The sequence below is a fragment of the Mustelus asterias genome, chromosome 32, assembly GCF_964213995.1.
Source record: "Mustelus asterias chromosome 32, sMusAst1.hap1.1, whole genome shotgun sequence".
Taxonomy (NCBI): domain Eukaryota; kingdom Metazoa; phylum Chordata; class Chondrichthyes; order Carcharhiniformes; family Triakidae; genus Mustelus; species Mustelus asterias.
The window spans coordinates 2,887,081-2,907,201 of NC_135832.1; the positions used below are offsets into that span (position 1 = coordinate 2,887,081).

The 20,121-nt window shown below is 43.5% G+C and overlaps 1 protein-coding gene and 1 long non-coding RNA gene across 2 annotated transcripts in view; both read right to left on the reverse strand.

Moving 5' to 3' along the window:
• The window catches only part of LOC144481779 (scavenger receptor cysteine-rich type 1 protein M130-like), a 908,005-nt gene extending 891,768 nt beyond the window's left edge, over positions 1-16,237 (reverse strand). The window contains exons 1-2 of the mRNA XM_078200920.1: positions 15,743-16,237; positions 3,390-3,493 (exon numbers count right to left, since the gene is read on the reverse strand). Of these exons, the coding sequence (XP_078057046.1) occupies positions 3,390-3,420 (31 nt within the window). The 5' untranslated portion in view covers positions 3,421-3,493; positions 15,743-16,237. The remainder of the gene's footprint in view (positions 1-3,389; positions 3,494-15,742) is intronic.
• A 2,616-nt stretch (positions 16,238-18,853) lies between these two features.
• Positions 18,854-19,768, reverse strand: LOC144481785 (uncharacterized). The gene is made up of 3 exons (XR_013495775.1): positions 19,458-19,768; positions 19,137-19,245; positions 18,854-19,024 (listed from the first exon to the last, which is right to left on the reverse strand). It is a non-coding gene; the product is annotated as an uncharacterized LOC144481785 (long non-coding RNA).
• Positions 19,769-20,121: the final 353 nt, after the last annotated feature.

The window sequence follows — 20,121 nt, forward strand, 5'->3', positions numbered from 1 at the left end:
GAAACTTGCTGAGGTTCAAAAACACCATCACCCAGCCCTAAGGCCTTTTTACCTCTCCAAAGACTCATCGTACCCCTTGCAAAATTCGGGGGCCCCCTCACATCTGCCTCAGCCCAAAGGAAAACCGATCAAGCCTGATTTGACAAACTCTGAGCCGGACGGCCGAGTGTTATCAGATATGCTGGATCTCAAGGGAAGTATTTCCGAACAAAGATGAATCTGACGCGTGTCTGAAGTTGTGAGAAGCAGAAGATGGTGGAGTCTATCTGGCCCATCAGCCAGTGGGATCACGACTGGTGTAGACTTCAACGCTATTTCCCTCCCGCGCCCCTATCTTCCCGAGATACTGTAATATGCTTCTATCCCTTCTTCCAGCTCTTCAATGAGCAAGCATTTAAAACCCCCAGGAATCGTTTTGGAAAATTAAATATCCGGAAGCATACAGAAAGGTTTAGGGAGGATTTCATATCAGCGTGGTGGACAGTTCACCACGGGACTTATCAAATTCGTGTTAATATGGATAGAAACATAGAAAAAACTACAGCACAATACAGGCCCTTCAGCCCACAAAGTAGTGCCGAACATATCCCTACCTTCGCGATTACGAGGCTTACCTGTAACCCTCTATCTTACTAAGTTCCATGTACTTGTCAAAATGCTCTCAAAAGGCCCTAAAGAATCCGCCTCCACCACCGTTGCTGGCAGCCGATTCCACACGCCCACCTGAGTGAAATCTGAGTGAAAAACCTATCCCTGACATCTCCTCCGTACCTACTCCCCAGCACCTTAAACCTGTGTCCTCTTGTGGCAACCATTTCAGCCCGAGGAAAAAGCCTCTGATTGTCCACTCGATCAATACCTCTCAACATCTTATACAGCTCTATCAGGTCACACCTCATCATTCGTCTCTCCAAGGAGAAAAGGCCGAGCTCACTCATCCTATCCTCATAAGGCATGCCCCCCAACCCAGGCAACATCTTTGTAAATCTCCTCTGCACCCTTTATATTGTTTCCACATCCTTCCTGTGATGAGGCGACGAGAACTGAGCACAGTATTCCAAGTGGGGTCTAACCAGGGTCCTCTTACCTGCAACATTACCTCATGACTCCGAAACTCAATTCCTCGAGCGATGAAGGTCGGTACACCATACGCCTTCTTAACCACAGCCTCAAACTGCACAGCTGCTTTCAGCATCCTATGAACTCGGACCCCAAGATCCTTCTGATCTTCCATACTGCCAGGAGTCCTACCATTAATATTATATTCCGCCATCCGATTGGGCCTGCCAAAATGAACCACCTCACACTTATCTGGGTTAAATTCCATCTGCCACTCCTCCGCCCAGTCTTGCATCCTATCAATGTCTCGCTGCAACTTCTGAAATCCCTCCACACTATACACAACACCTCCAACCTTTGTGTCATCAGCAAACTTACCAAGCCATTCCTCCACTTCCTCATCAAGGACATTTATAACAATCACAAAGAGTAAAGGTCCCAGAACAGATCCCTGGGGCACTCCACTGGTGACCGACCTCCATTCAGAATATGACCCATCTACAACCGCTCTTGGCCTTCTGTGGGCAAGCCAGTTCTGGATCCACAAAGCAATGTCCACTTGAATCCCATGCCCCCTCACTTTCTCAATAAACCTTACATGGGGCACCTTATCAAATGTCTTGCTGAAGTGAAAATATCCTAGATCTACTGCTCTTCCTTCATCAATGTGTTTAGTCACATCCTCAAAACTTTCAACCAGGCTCGTAAGGCTTGATCTACCTTTGTCAAAGCCATGCTGACTATTCTTAATCATATTATACCTCCCCAAATGTTCATAAATCCTGCCTCTCAAGATCTTTTCTATCAGCTTACCAACCACTGAGGTTAGACTCCCTGATCTATAATATCCAGGGCTGTCTCTACTCCCTTTCTTGAACAAAGGTACAACATCCGCAATCCTCCAATCCTACTGAACTTCTCCTGTCTCCATTGATGATGCAAAGATCATCGCCAGAGGCTCAGCAATCTCATCCCTCGCCTCCCACAGTGGCCTGTGGTACATCTCGTCTCGTCTCGGCGACTTATCTAACTTGATGCTTTCCAAAAGCTCCAACACATCCTCTTTCTTAATATCTACATGCTCAAGCTTTTCAGTCCGTTGCAAGTCTGTACCACAACCTCCAAGATCCTTTTCCATAGTGAATAGTGAAGTAAAGTATTCATTAAGTACCTCTGCCATTTCTTCTGGTTCCATACAAACTTTTCCACCGTTACACTTGATAGGTCCTATTCTTTCAGTTCTTATCCTCTTGCTCTTCACATACTTGTAGAATGCCTTGGGGTTTTCCTTAATCCTGCCTACCAAGGCCTTCTCATGACCCCTTCTTGCTCTCCTAATTTCCTTCTTAAGATCCTTTCTATTAGCCGTATACTCTTCTAGATCTCTACCATTACCTCGCTCCCTGTACCTTTTGTAAAATTGTATGTGGATATATACATGGATGTTTACACTTAATTTCCAATTAAGTGTTCTTACGTATTTGGTTATTTTTAAGACACATGCTCATCGAGTCAGGGTATAACTGATATTCACGAATTTGTGCTCCCAATCGTAACATCACATCTGTCGCGAATGACAACTATATTTTTTACAAAATAGTGGTGCATTCGCTCTCTGGCCCAGTCATCAGTTGCATACTGTATAAATTGGGATACAATAATGTAACGAAGGCATAGAATGACCTGGCCGCTAATGTCTGTAACTAGATTTCCCTTCGCCAGAAATACACTTGTCTGGAGGACCCGAATTTCCTGACTCCTGCGATGTTGCCATGTTTAAATTGACATATTTTAATACTTCCTCGGCTAACATATTCAATCTCTATTCGATCCAGTTTCAATCTTCGCAGAGACACATTGTCCAGACTGCTGCCTCATAGTGCTATGGACAGCAGTTCTACTCTGGCCATTGGTGAGTATTTGTCTGGAGTTTGTACTACCTCACCATTTCTGTGTGGGTTTCTTCTGGCTGCCCCCGTTTCCTACCATCGTCCAAATATGTGCAGTTACGTGGATTGCTCATGGTAAATTGACTCTTTTTGTCCGAAAATATATAGGTTAGGTGGATTAGCCATGGTAAAAACATAGAGTTGAATGACAGTGGGCCATTGTGGAGTACTCTTTCGAAGTGGAGTCGGTGCTGAACAGCCTCCTCCTGCACTGTAGTGTTCAATGAAACAACAAGCCTAAAGACTCAGCAGATGGACTTGACAATCTGCGACAATGGCCGCTCACAAATAACGAAATACAATATCACCATAATGGAGCATAGGGAACGAGCAATCAAAGTAGCTGGACAAATAAGAATATAATCTATAAGTAGTACTCACCAGCAGCAAACAGAAAAGCAGGGAACCGCATCTTGAAGTATTTTGATGAGAAGTTTTACGTTATGGATTGCTTTCAGTCAACCAATCAGGAATTATATCAGTTGCTAAGATACAACATAACAGAGCATTATATTAAAGTTGCTGGCAAATTATATCTACTGTTCTATTTATATCAGAAACATGGATTATGGAAAGAAACAGCACGGTCAAATGCAATTTTGCATTTTCCGGGACAATTGCTCGTTTTATGAGAACAGAACACAGGAATTAATTAATTATTTTAATATCCTGTCCACGTTATCACACTGTTGGGACAACACACGCACACGTCAGCTCTTATCGCCAACTGGGGCTGCACTGGAATGTAAGCAATGGCAAGAGTCAATAAATTGATGTAGAAAGGGCCTCGTACCACGATCGGATAAAGAATGGTACAGAGGTTAGCAATGCTGTCTCACAGTGCCAAAGACCAAGGTTCAAATCTGACTTTCATAGAACCACAGGATCATGGAATCATGCAGTGCAGAAGAGGCGTTCGTCTACCAAGCACTGCCTCCATGGTAACATTAATTGTATTGAGTACCTCTTCTCCTACCAACCCTCCATCGTTAATATTCGGTAAACTATTTGTGTCTTCCACTGTGAAGACCGACACAAAAAACTTACTTAAAGTTTCCGCCATTTCCTCATTTCCCAATATTAAATCCCTCCTCTCGTCCTCCAAGGGTCCAACATTCACTCTTGCCACTCTATTCCTTCTTATATATTTGTGAAAGCTTTTCCTATCATTTTTTATAAATAGAGCTAGCCAAGCTTCATAACCTATCTTTCCTTTCTTTATCGCTTTCTTCGTCGTTCTTTGTTGCTTCTTAATATTTTCCCATTCTTCCGATTCTCCACTTTTTTGGCCACTCTGTACGCGTCGGTCTTTAATTTAATACTCTCGTTAAGTTCCGTTGTTATCCACGGCTGCTTATCCCTTTTCTTACAGTCCTTCTTTATCACCGGAATATTTTGTTGCTGAGTACTGACAAGGATCTCCTTAAGAATCCTCCACTGTTCCTCAGCTGTCCTACCTAACAGTCTGCTCTCCCGGTCCACCTCAGCCAATTTTAGCCTTCATCCTATCATACTACTCTCTGTTCAAACAGAGGACACTGGTATGGGACCCTACTTTCTCCTCTTCCATTAGTACCAGAAATTCCACCATATTGTGATCACTTGACCCAAGAGGGTCCTTCACAAGAACATCCATAATTCTACCTACCTCGTTACACATTACCAGATCTAAGATAACTCGTTCCCTCGTCGGTTCTGTAACATACTGTTCAAGGTAACTATCCCAACAGCATTCTAAGAACTCTTCCGCCATCCCACCCCTTCCAACTTGAGTTAGCCAATCAATATGCAGGTTGAAGTCCCCCATGATTATTGCCGTTCCGTTTTTGCACGCATCCATTACTTGCTTGTTTATAGCCCTCCCCACCTCAACATTATTATTTGGGGGCCTATAGACCACGCCGACTAGTTAATTTCTCCCCCTATTATTCCTTATCATTGCCCATAACGATTCCACGTTTTGTGCCTTCGAGCCAATGTCATCCTTCACTACTACCCTGATATTATCCTTTACTAACAGAGCTCCCACACCAACGTTTGCTTCCTGTCTGTTCTTCCTAAATGCCTGATACCCCTGGATATTCATCTCCCAGTCCTCGTCTCCCTGCAGCCACGTTTCTGTAATGGCCACTAGATCATACCCATTTGCACCTCAACTCATTAACTTTGTTCCGAATGTTTCGTACATTCAGACAAATTTTCTTTATTCCAGCTTTTATCTGGACCCGAATTGATGAAACGCTATCAACTTCTCCCTCGCCCTCTACTGCTTTAACTACTTGAATGCCCTCATTCACTTGCACTCACTTCCTCTCCTCTACCATTGATTTCGTAATTCCACTTATCTCTGCATCCTCCCCCCCATAAATTTGTTCAAGGCCCTATCTACAACCCTAGTGATATGATTCGCTCGGACTCTGGTCCCAGCACGGTTCAAACGGAGACCATCCCATGTATACAGGTCCCATCTGCCCAAATACTGGTGCCAATGCCCCATGAATTCGAACCCATTCCTTTGAGCCATGCATTTGTCTCCTTATTCCTATTAACCCTGCTCCAATTCGCGGGTGGCTCAGTTAGGAACCCAGAGATTACCACCTTATTGGTTCTGCTTTTTAATTTGTTCCCCTGCTCTTCGTACTCCCTCTGCAGATCCTTAGTTCCTGTTTGGTCCATGTCATTCGCACCTACATGACCACGACAACTGGCGTTTCACCCTTCCACTCCAAATTCCTCTGCAGCCCAGAGGATACATCCTGGACTCGAGCACGAGGCAGGCAACACAACCTACGGTATTCCTTATCCTGTTCACAGAGAACAGTGTATATGCCCTTAACGACACTATTCCCAATTACTACTACATTTCTCTTTGATTTCTCCGTTGCAGCAGCAACGGAGAAATCAAAGGTCTTCACAGAGTCCATGGAAGATTCTAGGGACGAAGGGCATTAGACTCAGCACAAAGGTGTGCCACATTAAGACTGAAACGAGGAATGAATCATTTGTCTGCCTTCGGCACACATTTTCAGGGGCCTTTGTTGGCAAGGTCCACCTCAACTACACATCTTTGAACACTAATTATTTACCATGGTCAACTCACCTGAGCAACACAATTTTGGAGATTTCATGGCAATTTCCCATGGCCAATCGACCTACCCTACATCTCTGTCGAAAGTAAGGGACAATGAAGCATAGCCACACCACCTGAAATGCAGATCTTTGGAGGATGAGAGGAAACTGGAGTACGCAAAGAAAACCCACGCAGACATGGAAAGAACGTGTAATTTACAGACCGACAGTAAAACAAGGCTAATACAAAACAAAGGTCCCTGGCATGATGAGGCAGCAATCCTAACCTAAAGTTGAGATATTTGATTCCGGAGGATGGATGTCAATGATGAAAAGCATTACCATCCCTCGTCCATTTCACAAGTTAATTTTTCACGTTTTGCAATTCTGATTAGCAATCCGAGCTGAGATTAGACATTGTAATGCAATGCAAGTTCGAGCTGGACAAATGGGCAATATTGCTGGCAGTGTTATGTGTCCCTCCCGTGCTATTCTGTCCCTGTTGTGCCATATGAAGTACAAATTTTAAGGATAACTAATGTTTCAGCAGGTAACTCAACCTTTTGATCAGAGTAGTTTTCGTACTGACAAAGTCATGGCACATCACTGATGGGGGAGGTGTGCTTGTGTGTGTGTGTGTGTGTGTGTGCGTGTGTGTGTGTGTGTGTGTGTGTGTGTGTGTCTTTGTCTGTGTGTCTGTGTGTGTAGGGGAGCGGGCGGTGGTGGTGATGGGGGAGGGTCTTAATTAACTGTATCATGAACAGTGCATCAATTCATTACTTTCAATTTTATCGAGAGGATACTTGGAATTTGTGATTACTGTCCCAGAATCTTAGGAAAATGAGATGCAATTGCAAATTGATGATCCAGTAGTGAGTTGTTAAACCCAGGCTTTGAACTTTGAAATTGCAAACAGAACTTGGTACCAAATGTACAGAAGACATAGATGCAGAATGTTCAGATGTCACCGCTGTTTGTCTTTTTTGGGTACAAGCTTTGAACTGAGTAAACGGCTTTATCGCACGGGGACATTGACTGGATTGCATTATCACAATCGCTTTGTGGACTCACTGTCTAATTATTAACCTTCCATGGAGCTAGGGAAGATGAAGGGTGCAGTAACAATGTCGGGGGATTATTACAGGCCTCCCAACAGCCAGCGGGAGATAGAGGAGCAGATATGCAGGAAAAATTGGAAACATGCAAAAACAGCAGAGTTGTTGTCGTGGGTGATTTTAACTTTCCCTATATTCACTGGGATGCACGTACTGCTAGAGGCTTGGATGAGGCAGAACTCGTAAGCACTGTCCAGGAAGGCTTCTTGAAACAATATGTAAAAAGCACAAATCGGGAAGGAGCCATATTAGACCGGGTAATTGGGAATGAGCCCGGCCACGTGATCGAAGCTTCGGTTGCAGAGCAATTCAGGAACAATGATCATAAGTCCGTAAGTTGTAAGCTGCTCATAGATAAGAATAAGTGTGGTCCTCGGCTGAAGGCAATAAATTGAGGGAAGTCTCAACACAACAACATCACGCAGGATCTGGAGATTGCAGATTGAGGGAGGCTGGTGGGGGTCAATGAACAACCGACAGTTGGGAGGCTTTCAAATGTCAGTTGATTGGAATTCAGGACCGGCATGTACCTGTGAGGATGAAAGATAACTGTGGCAAGTATTGGGAACCCTGAATAACAAGGGCTATTAATAGTCTTGCCAAGGAGAGAAAGGAAGGATTTGTGAGACCGAAAAGGTTTAGGACAGATAAATCCCCTGAAGAATGTAAAGAACCTAGGAACGAACATCAGGAAATAATTTGGAGGGCTCAATTGGGTCATGAAAAGTCCTTTGCAAACAGGATTAAGGAAAATACTAAGCAATACGTAAAGAGCAAGAGGGTAGCCAGGGGAAGGGTTGCTCCACTCAAGGATAGTGGAGGGAATCAATGCTTGATTGCAAAGGAAATGGGCGAGATACTAAATTAATATTTTGCCTTAGTATTCACGAAAGAGAGGGTCCTGATGGATGAGGAGCTCAGGGTAATGTGTGTAGATATTCTGGGTCCTATCGATTTCAAAAAGGAAGAGGTGTTGTGCGTCTTCAGAAACAATAATGTAGATAATCCCAAGGGCCTGATGGGACCTATCCCAGAATACTGTAGGATGCAAGAGCGAAAATTACTGGGGCATTGACAAAAATCTTTGCATCCTCATTGGCTATAGGTGAAGTCTCAGAGGACTGGCAGGTAGCCAATGTTGTTCCATTGTTTAGGAAAGGCAGCAGGGAGAATCCAGGATATTATAGGCCAGTGAACTTTATGTCAGTGGTGGGGAGATTATTGGAAAAGCTTCTTCGGGACAAGATTTACTCACATGAGGAAACAAATGGACTTATTAGTGATGACCTGGCTTTGTGAAGGGGAGATCATGCCTCACTTATTTGATCGAATTTTTCGAGGAAGTGGCGAAGATGATAGATGAGGGAAAGGCAGTGGATGTTGCATCCATGGATTTTGGTGAAGCTTTTGACAAGGTGCCTGATGGCAGACTGATACGAAAAGGGAAGGCTTACGGGATCAGAGGGGAGGTGGCAAGATGGATAGCAAACTGATAGGCCATATAACTCAGAGGGTAGCAGTCGAGGGGCGTTTTTCTGAATGGAAGGCTGTGACTAGCTGTGTTCCACATGGATCAGTTCTGAGACTTTTGTTTTCCTTTGTATATATAAGTAATTTGGAGGAAAAAGTAACTGGTCTGATCAGTGCGTTCGCAGATGACACCAAAATTGGTGGAGTTGCGGATAATGAAGAGGATTCTCAGAGGATACATCAATATATATACTGGCTGGAGACATGGACAGGGAAATGGCAGATGCAGTTTAATAAGGACAAGTCTGAGATAATGCAGGCTGGAAGGTCCAATGCATGCATACCATAAATTGTGGTACCCTTAGGAGTATTGACAGGCAGAGAGATCTGAGCGTACATGCCCACCGATCCCTAATAGTGGCAACACATGTGGAGAAGGTCGTGAAGAAGGCACACAACATTCTTTACTTCATCGGTCGGGGCACTGAACATAACAATTGGTAGGTCATGCTGCAGCTTTGCAGAACCTTCGTTAGGCCTCATTTGGAATGTCGTTTACACTTTGGTGCCCACACTGCCTGAAGGATGTGGATGTTTTGGAGAGTGTACAGAAGAGGGTTACCAGGATGTTGCCTGGTCTGGAAAGTATTACCGATGAGGAGAGGTTGGAACAACTCTGTTTATTGTCACTGGAACGGCGGAGATTGAGGGGTAGACTGACAGAGGTTTACAGGATAAAGAGTGGCATGGACAGAGTGGAGAATCAGACACTCTTTCCTAAGGTAGAAAAGTTAAGTACTGGGGACATATATTTAGGTTGCGTCGGGAAACATTTAGATGAGATATGCGAGACAAGTGTTTTTACACAGAGGGTGATGAAAGTCTGGAATGTGCTGGCAGGGCACGTAGTGGAAGCAGGGACCACAGCAGCATTTAAGGGTCAACTGGACAAATACATGAATAGGATGGGAATGGAAGGATATTGACTCAATAAGTGTGTACAGTTTTAGTTTAGGCAGACATCATGATCGGCGCAGGCTTGGGGGGCCAGCGGGCCTGAGTGCTGCATTGTTCTTCGTCATTTCCTCTTTGTTGAAAAGTTGTTGAAGCGAATCTGGTGCCACAGATTTTTCAAGCCGCAATGCGGTGTATTGTGAAGCTCTGCAAGCCTTGAGCTTTCTTGTCCTAACGTTTGACACTTTCCTCTGTATGTCTGTAATAGTCTGATAGATTTTTGCAGCTCATTACTCAAGATGTTCCAAGTGGCCCAACCGGATATTTATGATCCAATATAATTATAATCACATCTATTTTTTTCTAAATCGATCAGTTTATGTTTAGCAGACTGGCCTTCATTAGATATGGGACTGAATATTGGAATTGGGACTTTATGTTACAGTTGTCTTTTTTGCTGGTGAGGCCGCACTTTGAGTATTGTGTCCTGCTTTGGTCACTGGAAAGAGTGCAAAAAAGATTTACAAGGATATTGCCAGGACTACTGGGCCTGATTTATAGGGAACGTTTGGCCAGGCGTGGGCTTCATTCCTTGGAACTAAAGAGATTGGGGTTTGATCAAATGGAGGTGTCTAAAATCACGAGGGGCACAGAAACAAAGAAGGCAGATAATATTTTTGCCAGGGTAGGGAAATTCAGAACTAGGAAGCATAGGTTTAATTTTAAAGGAGAAAGATTTAAAAGGTAGCTGAGGGGCAGAGGGTCGTGCCTCTATGGAATGAGCTGCCAGAGAATGTGGTTGAAGCAGGTTCACTGGCAGCATTTAAGATTCATTTGGATAATTATATGGATAGGAAAGGTTTCGAGAGATAGAGGCCAAACGTGGGGAATTGGGATTAGCTGGGACGACATCATGGTCAGCATGAACCAGTTGGGCTGAAGGACCTGTTGCCGTGCTCTATTGCTCTATGACTTCATGACTGTATTCTTATGTTTCCTACGACCTAACTGGCTATAAAGCCATACATTAAAATATATCTTTCTGAATGAATTGTACAACTCCAAATGTTCGCCATTGCCTCGTGAAATTAGTTAATTTGTATAACAACGAAATAGCCAACCTGGATTCGCAGATACAGACAATACGTCGTTTCTATGTGCAAACGGCAAGCTGGTTAATTAGCCAGAATGTGCTGCCAGGGATGGTCGTGGAGGGAGATACGCTCGGAGTCTTTAAGGGGCTTTTAGACATTAATATGCAAGTAATAGTGAGATTGAGAACAAGGACATTGGGTGGCTCGGTGACACATTGGTCAGCACTGCTACCTCACAGCGCCAGGGACCCGGGTTCAGTTCCCGGCTTTCCTCACTGTCTGCGTGGAATTTGCACATCCTCCCCATGTCTGCCTGGGTTTCCCGTGGGCGCTCCGATTTCCACTGACATTCTGAAGATGTGCAGGTTAGCTGAATCGGCCATGCTAAATTGTCCCTTAATGTCAGGGGGCCTAGCTGGAGTAAATGCTAGGGGTTATGGGGATAGGGCCTGGATGGGATTGTGCTCTGTTCATACTCTATGGGCCGAATGACCTCCTTCTGCACTGTAAGATTCTCTGAATACATCTATCGATGAAAAGCTGAAGAAATTGGTTTAATTTGACGTAATGTTCAGGACAACATTGTGGGCTGGAGAGCCTGTTCATGTGTAGTGCTGTTCTATGTTCTATGCTCTAACAGGATCAATATTTCAAAGAGACACATGGAATCCTGCAATAAGTAAACGGGTGAAAAGCAAATTGGGCATGCATTTGTTTTACATGTTTGCCTTACCCTTTTCAGGCCACAGACGAAGCACACCAGCAAATGCTACAATCGATATTGTAACAAAGATTGCCGTGCCATTTGGAAAAGGATGGGGAGTGTTGGGGGGCGAGGGCGGGGCGGGGGCGGGGGGGGGGGAGGAACTTGCAAGCATCTTTATATGGATAAGAGAGTTCAATTATATGGAAAGCCTGGAAAATACATAAATCCTCGCAATAGAACGGGGGAGTTGAGGGGAAATGTCATCGAATTAATCAAACGCCACGGCAGGTGACGATGGGGTAAAAGAGGAAGAGTTTAGTTTTCAAAAAAATAGTTCAGGAGCCAATCTGTATAGAACCCATTTGCTCTTGAATAGTTTATCCTGCTAGATCTTTTCAGAGAGAGCAATTCGGAATGAAGCATGATGCTGTGGGTTTGGGCTCGAATGTAAGGCAGACCCTGTAAAGACGCACTTTTGCTTCCTTAACGGACATTCGTGCGCCAAATTGTTTGTTCTGAACAAATCAAAATGATTCCTTGTTCACCCGTAGACTTTTTTTTTCAATATTATTCACTTGTGTCAAGTGGATAACGGATTAAAGACAAAGGCCGCGAATGAAAACAAATACCTGCAGTACACAGAAGGAAGTACATGAACAAAGAACAAAGAAAATTACAGCACTGGAACAGGCCCTTCGGCCCTCCAAGCGAGCACCGACCATGCTGCCCGACTGAAATAAAACCCCCTGCCCTTCCGAGGATCTTATCCTTCTATTCCCATTTTATTCATGTATTTGTCAAGACGCCCCTTAAAAGTCACGACCACATCCCCTTCCACAATCTCCCCCGGCAACAAGTTCCAGGCACCCACTGCTCTCTGTGTAAAATATCTCCCTCATGCATTTCCTTTAAACCTTGCCCCTCGCACCTTAAACCTACCCCACCTAGTCATTGACTCTTCCACCCTGGGAAAAAAGCTTCTGACGATCTACTCTGTCCATGCCTCTCATAATCTTGTCGACTTCTATGAGGGCACCCCTCAGCCTCCGTCTTTCCAGTGAGAACAAACCAATTTTCTCCAAACTCTCCTCATGGCTTACGCCCTCCATCCCAGGCAACATCCTGGTAAATCTTTTGTGCACCTTCCCCAAAGCTTCCAAATCCTTCTGGTAGTGTGGCGACCAGAATTGAACATCATATTTCATGTACGGCCTAACTCAGATTCTATAAGGCTGCAACATGACTTGCCAATTTTTAAACTCAATGCCCCGGCCGATGAAGGCAAGCATGCCTTATGCCTCTTTGGCTACCTTCTCCATCTGCATTACCACTTTCAGTGACTTGTGTATGTGTGCACCCAGATGCCTTTGTCCAAAAATAATCTTATGGGTTCTGCCATTTACTGTATATGTCCTTTCTGTATTAGACGTTCTAAAATGCATTACCTCACATTTGTTTGGATTAAACTCCATCTGACCAACTCCATCTCTCTGCCCAAGTCTCCAAATGATCTAAATCCTGCTGTACCCTCTGATGGTCCTCATCGCTCTCTGCAGATCCACCAATCTTTGTTTCACCCGCAAACTTACTAATCGAACCAGTGACTTTTTCCTCCAAATCATTTATATATATATTACAAACAGCAACGGTCCCAGCACTGATCCCTGAGGAATGTCACTTGTCACAGCCCTCCATTCTGAAACGCACCCTTCCACTGATACCCTCTGTCTACTTTGACCAAGCCAGTTTTGTATCCACCTTTCCAGCTCACATCTGATCCCATGCGACTTCATCTTCTACACCAAGCTTTGAGAGCAATAGAAAATCATGATAATCCGGAGTACACTGAAAATGTGTGGTGTTGAACGTTCTTTGCAAAGAGCCAATTTTAATTTGCAAAAGATACATTTAACAAGGACTTTGGGTAAAAAGGGATATTCTGCATTGGGATGCTGTGCAAAAACTAGACAAATACCTGTGTTTTGTCATTCTATAGTCTGCTTGAAACATGTGCAGATATGAATTATAACATAATCTATCAAACAAATATATTAGGTACAGCTCTACATATTTTAATTTTTCGCAGAGTGTTCAGGCAACATTTAGGAATCGCATTGTCCACTGTATGGAATCGTACAGCACACGATTCAATCAATTTCTTCCCATTTCCTGATCCCCACATTTGAAGATTGTTATCATGTCACTTTTTAAACTTGCCTTTGAAGGGAATTTGGTTCCCGTATGCAACATCGAGGTACTGCACATCTGAATCGCAGCAAATATTTCTCCAAATCAGTAGATATGGGCATTACGGTGCCTCCAGCAAAGTTGGTCGATTGGGGGTAGAGTGGGTGGGGGTCAAAATGCATTACTGAGGCAGAGTGATATGGTGCATAAGCCTCCTCGACTCCCTCCGCACATTGCTATTGGAGAGAAATAGAGTGGCCTTTCAGCCCATATCCTCCTCAACACAGAGTCTATGAATTTATTTCAACAGTGAATCTTTAGACCATGAAATTAACTCCCCATTTGTTCTTTGAGGCCAGCAGGTTTCATACAAACAAGGCGGTGCTAGATCAATAGAGGCAAAAATAAATGAATCTACGGATGCATAAATATGGCAGGACTATTTGATACACATGCATTCACAAAAATGTCTTTAGTGACCAGTTCCATTCTGAGTGCAACTCAATAAATTTAAATCATTTTGTCTGAACATAATTGGCCTTTCTATATGTGGGAAATAAGCGCACTCACAGCTTCAGAGAGGCCAAGGCCATTTGCAGACTTTGAGGAGGCTCGCCATAATTGACAAAATGAAGATACAGGGAGGTACCAAAAAAGTGAGAAATATATTTTCATATTCGACAGATATTTTTTCGGGCCTTCTTCCCCTTAGATCCACCAACTATTGATGGGAGGAAATGCATGATCTCGCCATGATTAATGCCAATCCCGAAATGTCAGCATTGACAATAATCATGGCGAGATCATGCATCTTATTCCGCTGGTAAACGGCGATATTTATTTACCAGCTTCAATACGTTGAAGGTGCTTTCAACTGAATCCACTGACGAAGGAAAACTGACAATAATACCCAATGCAATCGAGTCCTTTGGAAACACCCACGAGCGTCTCAGTTTTATTATTCCTTGAAGCAGTTCCTTGATCTTAGGACTGTAAACTCCCGAGCGTCAAGAGTTGTTGCGAAAAATAATAGTTGGGCTACGGCTATCAGGTTCTTGCTCTGTTGCCTTAATGCTTACACATACTCACGCCCTCCTCACAAGCACCATAGCACTGCCTACAGAGATGCTGCCTGATGCACAATAGGGGGCAACAAAAAATACTTAATTTCCCTGTATTATTACCTAATGCACTTAAAAATAAGTTTCAGTTTATATCAAATACCAAAAAGGAAATGTTTTCTTAATTCTGACGCCACATTGAACCTGAGGCACAGGAAAAGTGGCCTTCCTGCTCACCCCCTCCCCCACAACCCCCCCCCTCCCCGCCACCCTCACCCCACACCCGCATCCTACCCGCATCCTCCAGCCCCACACACACCCCACCTGCCCTCCCGCTCTCTTGCCGGTTGTGGGCGGATCCTGTTGTGCCGCAATTTAAATTGCTCAACAGATACAACTGTGTCCTGTTGCTCTGGGTCCTGAATATTTTCACAGAAACTCAAGCCAGTGCTTTTTCTCAATCGGGTTAATTTAAATTCGCTTCACTCAGAGAGAATATAGGAAATGCTGCTTATTCTGCAGTGGTTCTTCGGGAGGAGAGTTGACCCACGGTGGTGAGGTTTGGGTGGACATGGAAGTATACACACAGAACATGGTCAACATCCAGAATGGCAAACAGAAATAAATGTCGCCTTTGCTTGTTCACTTGGCTTTGTTTTGCAAATTGCAGTAAATATGACATTCCGTGAAAACAGTCCACTGTTTCATCACGTTAACTTAATCGTCACTTTGCTGCCTCAGAACATTACAATATAGGGGAAAGATTCCGGGATCATTTGGTATACTCCCTTTCAGTGCTAATTGTGATCTCACGGTGTCAATATATCAATGGCATCTCATTTTTTTAACAGACTCATTGGCAATGCAGAGCACACCCTTCAATGCAGTTCCTGAAAATCGAACTCTATCTCGGCAGAGCCCATGCATAGCCCATTATCTTCTGTTCAGCAGTATGCATTTTACCTTCAAATCAACTCACTAACCTCTTATTCGACATAGCATACCAGATGAAGAAGTATAAGTTATTAACACACATATCAGCCAAATGGACTATTGGTGGAATTGTTACACTCCCTACCTCATTGGTCTGTTTCTGTTTCACACATAGGTTCCCTTTGCATTTGCACAAGTCTTCTGTGGTTGTGTTATAGAAGTGGATGCACCCACTCTGTCACAATGTCTTCTTTCCCTCGCTGTGCACAATTTCTAAAGTGTTCCCTATGTGCAAAGGTCTCACATGAACAGTTTTTTGCAATTCTGGGATAAGTGCAAATGTCCTTCACCTCACTTTCTCCTGGCCAATCACAATCAGCCAAACACATTGTGATGGCCCGTGTCCAGGGTTCGATTGTTTTGCATGAGGTTTGCTGATGTTTCGAAATTTTAATGTCACTAAACATGAGGACAAAGGTATCATTTCATTTCAGGTAGTACAGAGAATGTTCACTAGGATGATTCCAGTTATGGAGGAATTTCATTTTGAGGAAGTTTTAAACAGGTTGGAACTCTCATCTTGGAATTGAGATGAATGAGTTGTGATCTCATTCAAACATATTCGATTAGTGAGTTTTTTTGACAGCGTAATTACTGAGAGGATGATTCCCCCCATGGGAGAGACTCGGACGAGATATCACAGTTTTAGAAGAAAGGGACGGCAATTTAAGACAGATGTGAGAAGTTCATTCTGTCAGAGGGTCGGGAGTCCTTGTAACTTGTTGCCAAAGTGGCCAGTGTGGGCAGAGTGCTTGTGTATTATTAGAGCTTTCATCGACGGATTTTTGATCCAGAAAGGAATGAATGATTACTGGAGAAAATGCAGGTAAGTGGACGTGAGGAATTCTGATTCAGCGATTTTCCTGCTGAATGGCAGAGCAGCCTGCAGGGGCCTCGTGGCCTATCCTCTTTCAACTTCGTATATTACGGTCTAATTGTCCTTACGTTGATACATGATCTGAGGTCACTTAAGACTGAATGAGATTGCTGTAGATCTTGAGTCACATGTTGGCCTGACCCTGCGAGTTTGAAAGCTTTTGATCCCTAAAGAACATTCTTGAAAAAATATTTGATTCTTCAAAGCATCAACAACGGTTCCAAGGTCATCATAAGACTTCAGGTTCAGTTATTGATCAAATTCCATTTCACCAGCTGCCATGGTTGAAACCGAACACCGGTCCCCAGTAACTTCCAACGAATTCCCAACATTTTCTGAAATGTATTTGCTTAACACTTTTTCTGAAATAGAAGTCTCTTCCAGTCCAGAGTGCTCTTTTTTAAAGAGAACAAAACTGACCGTTTTTCCATGTTCCTGGCAGGCGCTAAACGTTAGTTACCAACGTATTAATTAAAAGCAGAAGTAATTAGAGTCATTTGCAAAGCCAATAAACTGGGACACACAACATTTAACTCATCAAGTGTTGCAAAAGTGCAAAGTTATTCCGACCGCGTGCTAATTGTTACTCAAACATGACAAATTGGATTTTTAAAACCGTATTTAATAAGCAGCAAGGCAGAAGGAAAAAATGAAATAAAAATGAAGTCAGTCCACAAAGTCCTTACGTAAAGACGTAAATTTAACGAGCGGTTTAAAGGAATAAATTCAGGTGAGGTGGAAGAGGTCTGCTTGTGAAGAGTACCAATTCTCTCCCCGTGTCTGTGTGAGTTTCCTCCACGTACTCCTGTTTCATGCCAGAGTCCAAAGATGTGCGTGTTATTTTCATTGGACACGCTATATTGCCCCTTACTGTCAGGTAGTTCAGCACGGTAATTACGTGGGGTGATGGCATCGAGTCGAGTTAGAATGTTGCACGCGCAATGAGCCGAATGGTCTCTTTCTGTACTGTAAGAATTCTATGATTCTATGATTCTAATCAACCCAAGGCATGGTCACGAATGGTGCAAAGCTTAAGAACATAAGGACATAAGAAATAGGAGTAGGAGTAGGCCATTTAGCCCCTCGAGCCTGACCCGCTATTCAAGGTCATGGCTGATCTGAAGCGAATCAGTTCCACTTACCCATCTGCTCCCCATGTCCCTTAATTCCCTTAGCGATCAGAAATCTGTCTACCCGTCACTTAAACAAATTCAAGAAGGAAGCTTCCACCACTTCAATGGGCAGAGAATTCCAGAGGTTCACTACCCTCTGAGAGAAGAAGTTCCCCCTCAACTCTGTTCTGAACCGGCCCCCACTTATTTTGAGCCTGTGCCCTCTCGTTCTGGCTTCCCTTCGAAGTGGAAAGAATCTCTCTACCTCTAGCCTATCCAGCTTCTTCATTGTCTTATATGTCTCTATAAGGTCACCACTCAGCCTTCTAAACTCCAACAAGGAGAGACCCAATCTGTTCAATCTCTCCAGATTGGTTCTGTACTCGTTGGAGTTCAGAGTTTAAAAACAGACCTTCTCCAAAGAACACACAGTGGAGCTCAGCCAAAGAGCCAGTTGCTCGAGGAGATGACATAAATGGGGAGGGGATGAACCCAAATGGGTCATCTCTCTCTTTTCACTATCTCCAAAGTACTTCCAATGCAGTTGCATCGTGCCACACATACGATGATTAAAAACTGTATGCTCCAGACTTGATCTCACGAAATACTTCTGCAATTGTCAACAACACTTCCCAAACTTTCTACCCCATTCTCCTCAACGGAGTAAGGCAATGAATCAGGACGACATTGTGACACAGCAGTTAACACTGCTGCCTCACACTGCAGGGGCACGGATTCGATTATTTCCTTCGGTGACTGTCTGTGTGATGTTTGTATATTTTCCGTGTATCAGCATATGTTTCCTTTGGATACTCCAGTTTCTTCCCACAGTCGAAAGATATGTTGCCTAGATGGACTGGCCACGCACCCCATCATGTCCAAAGTTGTGTAGATTAGGTGGATTGGCTGTGCTAAATTGCCATTTAGTGTCCACAAAATATGCAGGTTCGTTGAAATGGCCATGGTAAATTGTCCCTTGGGGGATTAGTGTGTTGAATGCGTGTGGTTAAGGGAAATGAGCGGTGGCTGCGGCTGGGTAAGCTGCTGTATCGCAGAGTCGGTGAAGATTCGATGGACTAATGCCCTCCTTCAGCAGAGTAAGACGTCTCACAACACCACGTTAAAGTACAACAGATTGATTTGGTAGCACAAGCTTTCGGAGAGGTGTTCCTTCTTCACCTGAAGAAGGAGCAACACTCTGAAAGCTCGTGCTACCAAATAACCCTGTTGGACTTTAACCTGGTGTTGTGAGACTTCTTACTGTGCTTACCCCAGTCCAATGACGGCATCTCCACATCACTCCTTCAGCATTGCAGGAGTTCAATGATTCTATAGTAATGTTCTGGGGTCTTGGTTTCAAATTCCCATACGGTTGTTGCTGAAAATAAAGTTAATATTTTAAAACAATCTGTAGAAGTAAAATCTACTTATAATAATGGTCGAATTTGATTCACTCATGTGTTTTAGGGAAGGAAATTTGTCAACTTTACCTGGCCTGGCCTACCTGTGATTTGCATTTCCAATTCGTATGTCGAATAAACTATTCCAGAATTCATATCTTCTTCAATCTCGATCACACGGCATGGTTATATTGAAGAACTGGAAAATGTGTCATTTATATTAGTCCAAAGATATTGAAAGACGATGGGTCTTTCAGTGAGTAGAGAATGATTCTCAGCTGCTAAAATAAGGAGCCTTGGCAGTTTCATAAAACAATATTCATAAAACTGATATTTGTTGATACATACCTACACGGTGTGAAAACTAGGTTATGATTTTCACAAGTGCTGAATCAATGACAGAACACTTACTGGTCATGCAGCTGCCCAGATCGAGTTTCTGAAATAGTGTCATAAAGTCAGGAAGGTTTACAGCATGGAGACAGGCCCTTCAGTCCAACTTGCTCATGCCACCTTTTATATCCACGATGCTACTCCCAACTGCCTGACTTTGGCCATTAGCGCTCGACACCCATCTTACCCATGTAACTATCAAAATGCTATTTAAAAGACAAAATTGTACCCGCTTCTATGACTACCTCCACCAGCTTTTTCCAGATATGCACCACCCTCAGTGCGAAATAAAAACAGTCTCTCTGGAACCTTTTGTATCACTCCCTATTGCTCATTGTTTATTATGAACGGCACCACGAGAGAGCCAATCTTTATATTTGTCATTGGAAATGTAAGCTGCCATAAACAAAATAGTTACCCATTTTACAATCAGGCACTTGTGCCTGATCGGTGGGTACATTCTGTCTGTATGCACGATAGTGGAATCAACAGCACACTGGAGTGAGACACTCTTATGGATATCCATGCAAGAACACACCTGCTAGCATTTTCCAAATCAGTTATGGAATAACATCTGAATTGGAAAGTGTACAAGTTTGAGGGGATAGATATAATGACGCCAAATAATACAAGAGATTGTGATTAGTAACTAAAAGTGATGGGGATGAAATACTATATTTCC